The 15376-nt window shown below is 43.2% G+C and overlaps 1 protein-coding gene across 2 annotated transcripts in view; it reads right to left on the reverse strand.

Annotated features, from left to right (window-relative positions):
• Positions 1-15376, reverse strand: part of PTPN14 (protein tyrosine phosphatase non-receptor type 14) — a 206881-nt gene that overhangs the window by 110629 nt on the left and 80876 nt on the right. The window contains exons 1-2 of one of the 2 annotated variants that reach the window (XM_027774712.1): positions 11565-11654; positions 9743-10069 (exon numbers count right to left, since the gene is read on the reverse strand). In XM_027774712.1, coding sequence (XP_027630513.1) covers positions 9743-9916 — 174 coding nt within the window. In that variant the 5' untranslated portion in view covers positions 9917-10069; positions 11565-11654. Of the gene's footprint in view, positions 1-9742; positions 10070-11564; positions 11655-15376 lie in introns of those variants that run through there. The other variant, XM_006155825.3, reaches the window with a different exon arrangement.

The following is a 15376-nucleotide window of genomic DNA, read 5'->3' on the forward strand; positions in this document are numbered from 1 at the left end:
TTTGCTATCGGGTGCACACGCTCACCAGAAAGACAGAGACAGAGAGACAGAAAGCGAGAAATCACCCCCCAGGGGGTATGGCCACATTGCAATCCCTTCTCCTCCATTCTCCTCTTGGGATCTTAGGCACGCACGCACACACGCCCGGCGTGAGTTTAAGCCACCGGTCCAGGACTCGAACTGCGGTTGGCTACATGGGAGTCCAGTGGCATAGTCATTACAACAACTGCTGGTTCCCCTAGCCAATCTCTTAATAAAAGTATAGGAAAAGAAATACAGAGTAACATATACCCAAGAAGCAAATCTCATAGCCAAGAAAAACCACATATCTGAGACTCACTCAGAATACACAAACCACACATCTGAGACTGACTCAGAATATACAAAAAGATAAAGACAAGGTAAGTTTGGGCAATTATTTCACCTAGGATTTCTATACCTAGAAAATGAAGATGATAGTGCCGTTAACAGTACAGGACTGACATTAACCTAATGAGACTTTACGTTATAATCTTTACAAAGACAAAAAAGCAATGTAAAATTCAAAGACCAGAAGTTTCCCCTGAGAAGTCTCTACTTCAGGATATTTTTTAATCAGTGCTGACTATTTTAATCCTCTGCAAATATACACATATATGGCTATGGTTAAGCAAGCTATAAAACAAAGCAGAATTCCACAATTATCTGGCCGGGCCAGAGAATGAGGTGTTTCATTTAATCATTACTCTGAAAAATCACACATAAGTTACCAATTGTCAAAAGACTGGCATAAAATCAAACCGCAGAGTATGCTTAATGTAAGTTAATTTTTCCTTGATGACAGGAAATGAATGTTAAATTTCTATATCTTTATGAACTTTAGCCATTATGAAATTAGCAAAATGTGAAAACTTTCTACCGTCGCCGATAGCTTTGGGTAAATCAGATTTTAGTAAAGATGGAAATATAAACCTGCAAAATTAAAAGGAGATGCATTAAAGGATAACCATCTACCCTATGAAATGACTATGATTCTGTGTGTTTTGTAGATCCTTTGAAAACTGGTGCTCTTTTACCCTTTGGAGAGACTAAGTGTTTTCAAATTTACCGTTTTCCGGAACACAGAATTTCCCAGGAAAACTGCGGTGTTCTACTTCGATTCAGGAGTACCTGAGGTCATTTATCCCTCCTCCATTTATTGTTTTTAAGGCTGAGGCAAGGCTGGGGTTAGTAGATGGCATGGTGGTTAAGGCACTGGACTCTCACATGGCCAGCTGCAGGTTTAAGCTCCATACCTGGTGGTTTGTGTGTGTGTGTGTGTGTGTGTGTGTGTGTGTGTGCCCAAAATCCAGGAGAAGAATGGAAGAGAAGGGATTGCAGCATGTTCATCTGCCCAGAGGCTGATTTCTCATTTTACCTTTCACTGTCTCTGTCTCTCTCTCCAGCAAGCATCCTATAGCAAAAACCTTAAAAAAAAAAAAAAAAAAGTTGAGTCAAGGACTCAGCCCATGGGCCTGGTGAGTTAAAATGAACTGGATTCTACATGGCCAACCACACAATTCCAGTCCCTGACCTGGTGGCTTAAAACATACTCTGAGTATGTGTGTGTGTGTACCCCAAATCCTGAAAGGATGGAGGAATGAAGGAGAAAGGACTGTGGTATGACCATACACCACGGTGGGTGTTTTCTCCCTTTCTCTTTCTCTGGTGAGGTCACACGCTCTTGGCAAATTAAAAAAAAAAAAAAAGTAGAGTTAAGATGATCCCTAAAGAGAACCAGCAGATGGCATAGCAGTTACATCACTGGACTCCTACATAGTTGACTGTGGTTCAAGTACCAAACCCGGCAGCTTAAAACTATCATGCCAAGCATGTGTGCTCAAGATCCCGAGAGGAGAATGGAGGAGAAGGGACTGCAGCATGGCCATCCCTCCGAGTGGTGATTTCTTTCTGTCTCTCTGTCTCTCCAGCAAGCACACACACCCTATAGCAAAAATCTGTTAAAAAAAGATTATCCCTGGGAACCAGCAGTTAGTGTAATGGCTATGTCGCTGGACTCCCACGTAGTCGACCGCGGTTCGCGTCCCGGACCCAGTGGCTTAAAACTCACACCGGGCACGTGTGCATGTGTGCATGTCCAAGATCCCGAGAGGAGAATGGAGGAGAAGGGATTGCGGCGTGACCATCCCCCCTGGAGGGTGATTTCTCGCTTTCTGTCTCTATGTCTCTGGCGAGCGCACGCGCCCTATAGTGAAAAAATCTCTCCAAAAAAAAAAGATTATCCCTAAAGAATATCATTCTTGCATATTTTTATATTATTTTAGAATTCCTAATTTCACTGGGGTCCTCTTTGCTGTTATTAGAATAACACTACTTAGTAGAAAGAATGTGAGTGATATATATTTAACTTTAAATATCCTAGTACTATATTTAAAATGTACCAAAGGTTAAATTACTTAATAGGTTTTTATTTAAAATTACATATTTGAAATACTATTTCGTCAAAATTATATTTTGAATATAAAAATCATGAATGAGGTATTTTACCTTCCTTCATTCATACTAAGTCTTCAAAAATCTAATGCCTCTCACACTTGCATACCCTAGTTCAAGCCAGCCACGTTTCAAGTGCTCAGAAGCCACATGGGCTACTGAGACAAAGTTCAAGGAACTGAAAGACTTGGCTACTTAATATGATTATGGTTTCTAGTAACTAAAGCCATCTTCAAGTGGAACAAGCATCCCCATAAGAGGATGCGAGCTCGGTCTCTGGAAGTGACACAACAGAGGCTGAGCGCCTGTCCGGTGTCTGGCAGAGAAGTCCTGTATTCAGAATGTCCTGTAAGGCAAAGTCAGTATGAAACACTGGGTGAATCGCCAATGTTTTCTTTTCTTTTTTCTATTTTTCATATGGACCATAGAAGGGCAATTCTCCAAAGCACCTCATTGCAGCCCCCTCGCTCATGACACTCCTCTGGGAACCAGAACAGCAAGGTCTGCCTTCCTGGGTTTGAACCAACCTCCCAATTTGTCAGCCCAGTGGCTGTGACACTGTTGCAACTTCACAAAGCTAACTCTTTGAATCCTATTGCTATTGTACTATTATCATTTCCATTTCACAGATGAGAAAGCAGACACAGCATAGTTGAGTATCTTAAAATTACTGTACTTAGCTAACGAGCGGCAGACCCAGGATTCAAAGGCAGTTTGGTTCAAGCTCACATTCCAAGACACTAAACCCTGCTGCCATCCCATGCATTTATTTTTAAAATATGAGAATTAGTCATCAGGGAACATTGTTCTGGCTGTTCCTCAGTTGTGTGTCCTTTTTAATGACTCATAATGGCATGCACTCATGCATGTGTGTGCACCTGAGAGCAAAGCACTCTCCTGGGGGCCTGGCCATGCCACGATCCCCTTCTCCAGCACTCCAGTTCTCCAAACCCTGGTCACATATACACATGCCTGGTGTGTCTCAGGCCAACCGGGCCAGGGACTCAAACCATGGTCAACATGTGCTTTCCAGTTCCACAGACCACTACACTCCCAACCATGCCACAGAGGCTGGGCTTGCTATTTCTCTCTTAAGCTAGGTTTACGGTTTTCTTTTCATTTTCTTGAAGATGAGGTCTGTGTTGTCCAGGCTGGCTTCAAACTTGAGATCTTCTCCTGCCTCAACATCCCTGAGACCACAGGCATACAAACTACATCATGACCAGTGGTCAGTGCTTTGCAAACCGAGCGGGAGCTCCAATAATCCCGTCTCCTCTGCAAACAGGTCAGCTCCATGTGCTACACTGAAGTTTTGCCTAAGATTTCATTTGGGTGAAGAGGGTTACATCCATGGATCCCAATATATTATGACAGTACCAGCATTCTGATTATCTGAGCCTCCTGCATCTCTCAAATCTCATCCTTAATAGAGTTGCCATTCAGAAACTCATACCTAATTTTTTCCTGACCTTTAAAGCAACTGAAAAACATTTTTTTCCTAAGGAGTTATTTTATACCTCTTGCCAAGATGGTTATGTCCTCTGGCATCTCTGTTCCTCCTTCTAATCCCTCTTCTTTTCTACTATCGGGCTGTTTTCCCAAAATGCAAGGTGACCGGGTCACACTCCTCTCGGGTGTCTTTTGATGACTTTTCTTCTCACAGCACTGTATTATGCCCCTAATAATTTAAGAGAGTATCTACTAGAAGACCAACATAATTGTGAAGTATTGAGCAAAACACCTTTTATTAACTTTTTTTCACTACAGAACTTAAGAGAGTGATTCCCCACGGCCCCCTTTCTTCATCATAGCCCCTTTCTTCCACTGATATCTCTGGGAACTACAACAGTGAAGTCAGCCAGCCTGGGTTTGAACCAACCTACCAACTGGCCAGCCCAGCCACTGCAAACAGTTCGTCCTGAGCTATGGTCTCTCTTGTGTAAGACGTGGACAGTAAGAGTAGCCACCTCATGGATTTGTTACAAGAATTCAATGAGTTAATAGCTACAACCTGCTTAGACTAGTATATAGGACATTAAAAGGTAGTGATTACTTTCACTGCTCTTTGTAACACACTTTTTCTTTTTTTTCTATTTTTTTTGCTATAGGGCGCATGTGCTCGCCAGAAAGACAGAGAGACAGAAAGTGAGAAATCACCCCCCACAGGGGATGGCCACACCACAATCCCTTCTCCTCCACTCTCCTCTGGGGATCTTGGGCACGTTCACACATACACCTGGCATGAGTTTAAGTCAACAGGTTGGGGACTCGAACCACGGTCGACTACATGGGAGTCCAGCGACATAGCTATTACGCTAACTGCTGGTCCTCTATTTGTAACACATTTTAGAAATACTAGATCCTATCCCACAGAATCTAGTTAAAACGCCCTATACAGATGTATCAAATTCTTACAAACAGGACTCCAGTCTACCCTTCGAAGCTCCCCTTTCCCGCCATTCCTCCTCCATACACACACACACAAATAGATCAGTGCTAACTCAACTCTGCCCTTCACTGAAAATTCCATGTTCTTCCCCGTTTCAGTACCTCTACACAAACTGTTCCCTTTGCTTTGTTTCTTGTTTGTCTTAGTCTCTAAATTCTACAGTTAGTGGGGGCAGGACGCAATCATATCCAACTGTCCCATAGCTCCACTGTACCCTCCAACCACATGAACCAGGCCTGGACTGTTCTGAATTCTGTGTTAAATAGCAGGACATCAGTGCATTCATGTGGACTCGATGCTCAAAACATTTCCCTATAGAGGTACATCATTAGACATTTGTCCAAACCCACAGAATGTCTAATATCCAGAGTGAACCCTGACGTATACTATGGGCTTCTAGTGCTAATGTGTCAATGCAGGTTCATTGGCAATAACCAACGTACCACCCTGTGGGGGATGCTGAGTGTGGGGACACTGGGCACATGTGAGGGCATGGGGTATGAGGGATGTCTCTGCACCCTCCTTTCACTTTTGCTATGAATCTAAAATTGCCCTCAAACTCTAAAGTCTTTAAGAACAAATTCTATTTTAAAGCTCTCTAATAAAATTAAATGGCAAAGCCAACTATACAGATTAAAATTAAATGTAAAACAATTGAAGGGGCCAGCATATGAAGTAGCACTTACATTGCTGGACTCCCACATGGCTGACTGTGGTTCGAGTACCAGACTCGGTGGCTTGAAAATCATGCCAGGCCCATGTGTGTGTATGCCCAAGATCCCCGAGAAGAATGTGGAGGGACTGAGGTGTATCTATAGCCCCTGAGGAGTGATTTCTCACTTCCCTCTCACTGCCTGTTCTCTCTCTAGCGAGGATATGCATCCTAAGGCAAAAACCTCTTTAGAAAAAAAAAAAATTGAGATCTATCATATATCCTTTTCCTAATATAATGAAAAAAAAAATTGAGATCTATCATACATCCTTTTCCTAATATAAAGCTACCATAAAATTTAGGAGACATCTAAGCCACCGTCTATTGGCAAAGCCAAATACCCACAGCCATCTGGTTTCCAAGTCATGATAAGGACTACATGTTGTGTTACATTTTACATGGAGTTTCACCTCCTCTAAAGCACCACCTGCTTCATTTAGAAAATGACCTAGAAACAGTGTCCAGGTGTGTGGGGTAGACCAGGTGCTTCCCTTTCCCACTTGTGCTTGGGGCAGAGGGTGCATTCCTCCTGGAGGTGTGTATGTACAGATGAAGAACGAAGGATTGGATTACTCTAACTTATCCTTTAATTCAAGAGTATGCATAGGATTGATTCATAGAAGGTCACACCTTCAATGTTCTCTGTCACAGAATGACAGCGTCAAATTCAAAAAGAAAGTGATTTGCTCTCATGTGGATACAGTCATTGAGGGCATGTCAAAATAAAGCCAGCAATAAATGCAAACCCCACCTTAGCACTGGAACATCAATCACACCATAACGCAGGCTTGGCATTAGGATCTGGATTCCATGGCTTTATCCTCTGGGACAATGCAGTTGGAGGATAATCCCAGGTTGACCTCTGCCCTCTCACTGAGAGAAACAACAATCTGCTGAAAGTCATCATTGCCATCCACATCTCCAGACACCCCTTGCCTTTCACCATACACTTCAGCTCTACCCTGTGATTCAGAGATGCTTTTTCAACCCGAGAATGGTGGCTGCTCGTTTACATCGTTGGATCTTTGAAACTCCTCCGGTCTCCTGCGCTAAAGATGCGCTTGCCTTCTTTTCTAGCTGCTGAACTTCTACGTATCCTTCCAGTTCCATTTCAAAGAATGAAGGCCCTGTTCCTTCTCTCTAATGCCTTCTCTTCCCGTGGCAGAGGGGCAGCACTCGATGGGTCTGAACGTGCACTGCGCAATTCTAAGGAGAGCCACTGCCTGTGGGGCATGTCGCTGCATTCTATTTTAGCACAAATCACATGCAATTTTCACATGCATTGGGTTGTTGGGAAAGTCATAACGCATTTTTGCATAGAAAAACATACAACAGAAAAATACATCATTCCTGAAAACCTAATATTTAAATGCTAGATTCCTCTATTGTTAGGTGTACGTGTGCTGTTAGGTGTATGTCTTTTTCTTAAGACTTCTGCTATAGGGCACATGCGCTCACTGAAGAGACAGAGAGATAGAAAGCAAGAAATCACCCCTCAGGGGGCATGGTCATACCACAATCCCTTCTCCTCCACCCTACTCTCGGGATTTTAGGCACACGCACACACATGTCCAACATGAGTTTTAAGCTGCTGGGTTCAGGACTTGAACCAGGGTTGACTACATGGGAGTCCAGCGACGTAACTATTACACCATCTGCTGGTCGCAGGTGTATGTCTTGAAGACAAAATGATTACTTATCTTCATTTCACCAAGTCCTAGAACAGTACTTAGCACCAAGTTATTATGGTTACTCAATATTTTCCTTAATGAAAATTTATTTTTCAAGACCTTAATTTGAATTAAAAATTATTACTTAAATTATAAATTACTCAAAACTGCACTAAATGCTTTCCAGGGTCTCTAATTTCATATTTATGAGCTCCCTATTACTTAAGCATCCTTTTTCCCATTTCATAGGTGAAAAAATGATGTCAGAGAGGTTCAGTAATACTCAATATTTTCCTTAATGAAAATTTATTTTTCAAGACCTTAATTTGAATTAAAAATTATTACTTAAATTATAAATTACTCAAAACTGCACTAAATGCTTTCCAGGGTCTCTAATTTCATATTTATGAGCTCCCTATTACTTAAGCATCCTTTTTCCCATTTCATAGGTGAAAAAATGATGTCAGAGAGGTTCAGTAACTTTTTTGAGAGATTTTTGTTATAGGGTGCATGTGCTTGTCAGATAGACAGAGAGATAGAAAGCAAGAAATTGCCCCCCAGCAGTTAGTGTAATGGCTATGTCACTGGACTCCCATGTAGTTGACCGCGGTTCGCGTCCCGGACATGGTGGTTTAAAACCCACACCGGGCACGTGTGTGTGCGTGCCCAAGATCCCGAGAGGAGAATGGAGGAGAAGGGACTGCAGTGTGGCCATCCTCCCTGGGGGGTGACTTCTCGCTTTCTGTCTCTCTTGTCTGTCTGGCGAGCACATGCACCCTATAGCAAAAACCTCTCAAAAAAAAGAAAAAAGAAAAAAAAGAAAAAAAAATTGCCCCCCAAAGGAGATGGCCACACTACAATCCATTCTTCTCCATTCTTTGCTCGGGATCTTAGGCACACACACACACAAGCCAGGCACGAGTTTTAAGCCGCCAGGTCCAGGACTCAAACCACTGCAAATACATGGGAGTCTAGTGCTGTAACCATTATGCCATCTGCTGGCCCCACCACTGTATATCTTATTAAATGGTCCATAATTACATTTTCTGCAAGAATTCAAGAAAATTCCTTGTTTAAGCCATCTCTCGTATTAAGTTTTTCATGTGTATGCACATAAATGTGTTTAAAGATATAAACCCTAATGTTCTAACATGCAAAAATGAGTCAGCTACCTGACAATCAACAAGGTCAGAACATTTCCTGTGGTTATTCGGTCATGCCAGCTACCATGCTACATGTATCTTTCATCCAGGGTCATCTCTTGCATAGGAAAATAAACTACAAGGGAAGACCTGCTGGCTGAAATCGAAGTATGAATGCAAAGAACATCAGAAGACACAAGTTCCCCAGGTGAGCCAGGCCCCAGAGAATAAAGCAGCCTGTGGAGGACACCAGGGGAAGACCTTCTGAGACCCCAATTCTTCTGTGCAGCTGAAGAGTGACCACTATGATCACGTCTCACACACAAAAGAAAAATACATCATTCCTGACAACCTAACATTTAAATGCCAGATTCCCTACTGTTAGGCATATGTCTTTTTTAAAAAAAAAAAAGATCTTTTAGCTCAGTGCTTGTCACCTGAGATGAGGGACAATGCTGCCCTTGACCCTAGGAGAGCCAGGATAATTACACAGCTCTTCCTTATCCTAGGGAGTATTTGAATCTCAAGGGTGTGGGATGCAGCACTGGCAAGCAATCAGCCAATATGTGACGTGGGTCTCGAGATGCTTACATGTGGACTTCTCACAGAAGTCTCTTGTCCTGAATGTAAGGCTGAAAAAAGCTGGGCTTGCTTTCCACACGGGACGTACTGCACTAAGGGTCTCTTGTAAAGAGGGAGCATGTGACCGTCTAAGCATCGACCGGGACTTGCTTAGCGCCCAAAGCGACTTCACAGATAAAGAAAACAAGGCCATGAGGAATCTGAAAAGGAACAAAACCCCTATTTCACAAGCTCCCACAAAAAGTCTCCCTGGTCACACTCACCATACGCACTTTAAATGCCTTCCTCATCTTTTCTTTGTGAAGGAGAAAATATAGAAACAAACAAACAAAAGCAGCTGCATCCATCCATATGTGGGTGTTTTCTCCTTGCCGGATTCCAAAATACCAGCGACCCACTCGACTGTTTTAAAGAGAGAAAACATCTCGGAGGGGAAAGTCATTTTCAACTCTCCCAAAACCTCCTCACCAGCCGAAACAAAAAGGAACCCACCACCCCATGCAAGCCCTCGGTGGTGTCCTTGCTTCCTGCAACATCAGCGCATGCCTTCTGCTCCACTGCAGGCTGCTAAGATCACGCCATACTGAGAACAGGACTCTCAAACATCCATTACTTAGGCTGAAAAAAACATGGCAGGTGCCAAGGAACAGACGGCTGGGTCCTTTCGTGAGTTCTCCCTCATACACCCACCGCAGACACGCACACACACTCTTACCTCTCGCAGTTCCAGCCTCTGGGCCACAGCCTCCAGGCACTCTTGCCCTGTGCTTTCCACCGACAGAGTACACTCGATAACATTGCTGTCCAACAGGCGAATCCGGGTGACAAAGCAGTTCTTGCTTAAGACGTTGTAGCGCCGTGTCCGGCGGAGCTTCAGACCAAAAGGCATGGCTAGGTGGCCCGTAGACACCGCCTTCCTCTCCTGGCGTACACGTCCCTGAGACGGCCTTAGCAGTTTTGTGACAGGGTGATTACACTACCACCTGTGCTCCTGCAGGTGTGGAAGGAGGTGTCCATGCCCGAGTGGCCTTCTGGAAGACAGCTGTAAATGGAACAGAAACAGCATGGTCATGCACTAGAAGGCAGCTGTCGGTGATGTGGTCCCTATTACATTGACAGACACACACACACGCACACTTAGGCTCACACACTCCGCTCAGACGGCCATCCAGACTGGAGAAACTGCCTGCTCTGTAGCTCCTAAGTGTCTCAGAGGCAGTCATGCACTGTACCTTATCTTACAAAGGTGAGATGATCAAAGCGACTTTACAGATGTACAAGGAGAGGTTCAAGGCCATTAAACTAACTCATCCACCAAGCACAGTGCAATAGTCAAAGCCATAATTCACACCCACGTCTACGCAACTTCAATCCTCGTGCTTTGTCCACTATACAATCCTGTCTCTGCAAGAAAGCACCCGGAGTAGAATCTGAACAGTGTTTTGTTTTGTTTTAGTATTTTTTTTAACTTCTAAGTATGGGGGGGGGGCGTCTCCCAAAATAGCATAAAAGTATACATCATGAAATAACCATGCAGAGATTTGAAAACTTTTTCACAGAAATAAACATGTACTTTTATTTCATTTTTCCATGAACTTTTTGTATCCTCACATCAACCTCATGAACAACCCTGTGGTGTAAACATCCATAAACCTTTGTTACAGACGAAACCAAATGAGGTTCAGTTATCTAAGTGCTTCGCTGAATTTAAAATTCGATTTGTTCTTTCTCACTCACTGTCACACTGCTGCCTTTTATTAAAAATAGATGTTATTTTTACCTATTACTTTATCTACTTAGAATGGCTAATTTAAATGGTGGGAATACACATTTTCTTTTCTCAATCTTGCCACTGGGCACATGTGCTCATCAGAGAGAAAGAGAAATCACCCCCATGAAGCATGGTCACACTACAATCCCTTTTCCTCTAGTCTCTTGCCTCTTAGGAGCCTGGGCACACACGTACATATCGGATGTGTTTTTCAAACCTCTGGGTTCGAGATGAACTGCATGGTCAGTCATGTGGAATCCAGCTACCTTAACTACCATGCCACTGGCTGATCCAGGAATACACATTTAATAGTCAGCTACTTCCTGCTTTTCAAAAAAAATAATAAAAACCTTAAAATACATAATTCTTCAATGCACTTAAAATCACAACTCTCTGTCCTTTTCTAACAAATATTTAGACAATATGATATGAAGAACTACCCTACCATCATTGTGTCAATTTGCAAAATGCTTGAAGCAAAAACCCTGTCACCAAATTACAAATAATTTATCTTATGAATAAATTATTTGATGTCCCACCAAATGACAATGATGGCATTATTGCCATGGAGAACACAAGAATAAAAGGACAAAAACCAAAGTGACTCTACCATTCCACTCTGAGCCAACAATGCTCTTCCTCGCGGGGTCACTAAACTTAACTCTTTCAAAGAAATCAGAAATGTCCAGAAAGATTTTCTGTCCAAATGTTCTGTTCGCCATGAAGCTCAGAAAACCAGCTCTTGCTCATCTGATTGTTTTGTTACCTTGATTTTCTGACTCTGGCAGATCTTCCAGGCTGAGCACCCGTCCTCCATCTGCCAATATGGAAATATCCCAGAGCCCCATAACGCATGGATGGACAAACAGGAGTACTACTGCATGGAGGAATTCTAAAATTAATGAATAAAATGGCTTCAATATTTATAAACCACTCCCTGCCCACACCACAGGCCTCACGGAGGTTGCCGGGGCATAACCCTGCAATGTAGCAAAACACCCATCCCAGACTCCCCCAGCAGGTCTGATACTTGCCCTTGGCACATTCCTTAACATGACAGGTATATGCTTTATGGTGGTTTTAAATATACATGCTAGAAATGCTGGCTCGGTAAAATGTATTAACATTTCTAAATCACTTTGTGTTGGCAGGGTATCACGTTTACTCCAAGGTAGGCCAACCTGATCTTTTGATATGTACAGAAGAAAAACCTGAAGGGACCAACCCCAAACACCAGGGGGACAGTAAGACAGAAAACGAGCCGAGGATTCAAATACGGAGCCCTGAAGTGTTTACAGCTCACAAATTCCTCTTAACTTATTGAATCACGGGGCAGCAGAGGCCAAGATTCAATTCCTGCGTTAGCCAGGAAGCATGGAACAGAGAAAAATATTTGCTCTGTGGGCACAAGCCACATTTCTAATCCTGTGCCAGGCACTTTACATTTGGGTGTGGCTCCCTTAAGCACCTAGGAAAGAATGTGGCAGGCTTGGTGTGCATTTATCCCAGCAAAAACAATCTCCACTACTTATTCTATGGGGCACCACTCACAAGCATAGCTAGTGAAATAAAAAAGTGAACTGCTGAACATGTATAGGTAATCACTTTTTGTTTTGCTTTTTAATTTGCTAGAAAGTGTGTGCACTCACCAGAGATAGAGACAGAGGTGAAGAGAGGGAAAGTGAGAAAGCACCCCACAGGGGAAATGGCCATGCCACAATCTCTTCTCCTCCCATCTGTTAAACTATCCCAGGGAAACGATCTATTTGAAACTAACATGCAGCTAGGGTTAGAGAAGATCTTTCATCCCTTTCAATTTTAACAGTTTAATAGACTATGGATGGGCTAGCAGGTGATATGGTGGTTAAGATGCTGGACTCCCACATGGAGGACCGCAGTTGGAGTCTTGGACTCAGAGGCTGGGCAATCATGCCAAGCGCATGTGTGTGCATGCCCCCCCAAAATCCAAGGAGTTGAATGGAGGAGAAGGGATTGTTACATGGCCATTACCCCCTTGGGAATGATTTCTCACTTTGCCTTTCACTGTCTCTCTCTGGCCAGCACACACACCCTATGGCAAAAATCAAAACCAACACAAAGTCTACGGATTACCTATCATTTTTATGTTCTCAAAAAACTCATCAAACATGTGTCAAGATTCCACCTTTTCACTATCCATACAGGCATAGAATTCTACCTAAAACATAACTCAGCTCCCTACTGTATTTTATTAATAAACCCAGCAATTTCTTTTTGTCCTTGATAGATCAGGAATTAAAATAGCCCACCATGTTACGGACTTGATGTAAAACCCCCTGGTAGCATCTCCTTCTGTTTATAGTCTGACGCCTGGCACCTTTCTTACCTTCCCCATGTGACTCTCCAGAGCCTTGTCATACTAACTTTATCACACAAATACTATAGAACCTAGGACTAAATGCCATATCCTCATAGAAAGGTCACGTTTACAACACCTTAGATTGTCCTGACGAGAACTGCTTTTCTTTCTTTCTTTTTTTTTTTAAAGAGACATTTTTGCTATCGGGTAAGTCCACTCACCAAAAAGACAGAAAGTGAAAAATTACTCCCCAGGGAGGATGGCCACGCCACAATCCCTTCTCCATTTTCCTCTCGGGACTTTGGGTACACACATCCAGTGTGAGTTTTAAGTTGTCAAGTCTGGGACTTGAACCATGGTCGACTACGTGGGAGTCCAGCAACGTAACCATTATGCCATCTGCTGGTCCTGAGAACTGCTTTTCATAGGAGACAAATTAAGAATCCCATTTTATTCACTATACGTTTCTTATCTTCCTTCCTTTCTTCTTTCCTTCCTTCCTTTCTAGAAGTCTCCTTGAGGGACCAGCAGTTAGCATAATGGCTATGTCGCTGGACTCTCATGTAGTCCACCACGGTTCGAGTCCTGACTGGTGGCTTAAACTCATGCCGGGCGCATGTGCGTGCGTGCCCAAGATCCCAAGAGGAGAGTGGAGAAGGGACTGTGGTGTGGCCAGCCCCCCTGGGAGGTGATTTCTCGCTTTCTGTCTCTCTGTCTCTCTCTGTCTGTCTGGCGAGTGCACACGCCGTATAGCAAAACCCTCTCAAAAAAAAAAAAAAGAAAAAGTCTCCTTGGAAAGTAAAAAGTCAAAGCCAGCATAATGACATGTGTCTACAATCCCAGGTATCCAGGAGTCTGAGGCAGGAGGATTACAAGTTCGAGGCCAGACTGGGTAGCATAGTAAGACCCTGTCTCTTTACAAAACAAAAATGTCAAAGAGTGACCTTAATGGAAACTATGGATTTGGGGGAATAATCATGGATCAGTAGAGGCTCATCAATTGTAATAAATACCCCTCTCTGGAGGGAGATGGTGATAGTGGAGGAGGCTATATATGTGTAGGGTACTGATAGATGGGAATTCTTTTTAACTTCAGCTCTAAAACTGCACTAAATAATAAAGTCGATTTTAAGAAGTCACTTAAAATATACAGTTTCACTCATCTACTGTTTAAGAATATATCTAGTAAACAATATTAAGCAGCAACTGTTGCCAAGACCCATTCATGGAAATTAGAAAAATCTTTAAAATACACACACACACACACACACACACATACACACACAGTATAACTAACAATAACGGCTCTTGATTTTATTTATTTATTTATTTTAGGTTTTCACCATAGGCGTATACACTCACTGGAGAGAGGTAGAGAGGGGGAAAGAAATCACCAGGGCCAGCAAATGGAATGGCCATTATGTCACTGGACTCCCACATGGCAGACGAGTCTGAGATCTGGTGGTTTGAAACTCATGCTGGACGCACGTGCATGTGTGCCCAACATCCCGGGAGGAGAATGGAGGAGAAGGGATTGAAGCATGACCATCCCCTTGGGGGTGTGATTTCTCACTTTCCCTATCAATGTCTCTGTCTTTCTTTGGGGAGTACACATGCTCTAATGCAAAAAATCTCTACAAAAAAAAAAGAGAAAGAAATACACCCTCCAAGGCAGATGGCCATGCCATAATCCCTTCTCTTCCATTCTCAGGATTTGGGGCACACATGCACATGTACCCAACATTATTTACAAGCTTCCAGGTCCAGGGCTTGAACCATAGTGGACCATGTGGAAGTCCAGTGCTTTAACCACCACACCACCTGCTGGACCATGTGGGAATCTAGCACTTTAACAACCACACCACCTGCTGGCCCCAGCTCCTGAATTTTTAAAGACAAACAGTAATTTATTCTAATGCCAAAACAATCTGCTAATTCTGTTTATGTTAAGTACACCTTAGAAAGAAAGTAGTATCCAAATGGGACCAGCAGTTAGCATAATGGCTATGTCACTGGACTCCCACGTAGTCAACCGCGGTTCGAGTCCCGGACCTGGTGGCTTAAACTCATGCCGGGCACGTGTGCGTGCGTGCCCAAGATCCTGAGAGGAGAATGGAGGAGAAGGAACTGCGGTGTTGCCATCCCCCCTGGGAGGTGATTTCTCTTTCTGTCTGTCTCTTTCTGTTTGTCTGGCGAGTACATGCGCCCTATAGCAAAAACCTCAAAAAAAAAAAAGAAAA

The sequence above is a fragment of the Tupaia chinensis genome, unplaced genomic scaffold (assembly GCF_000334495.1).
Source record: "Tupaia chinensis unplaced genomic scaffold, TupChi_1.0 Scaffold000473_1, whole genome shotgun sequence".
Lineage (NCBI taxonomy): Eukaryota > Metazoa > Chordata > Mammalia > Scandentia > Tupaiidae > Tupaia > Tupaia belangeri.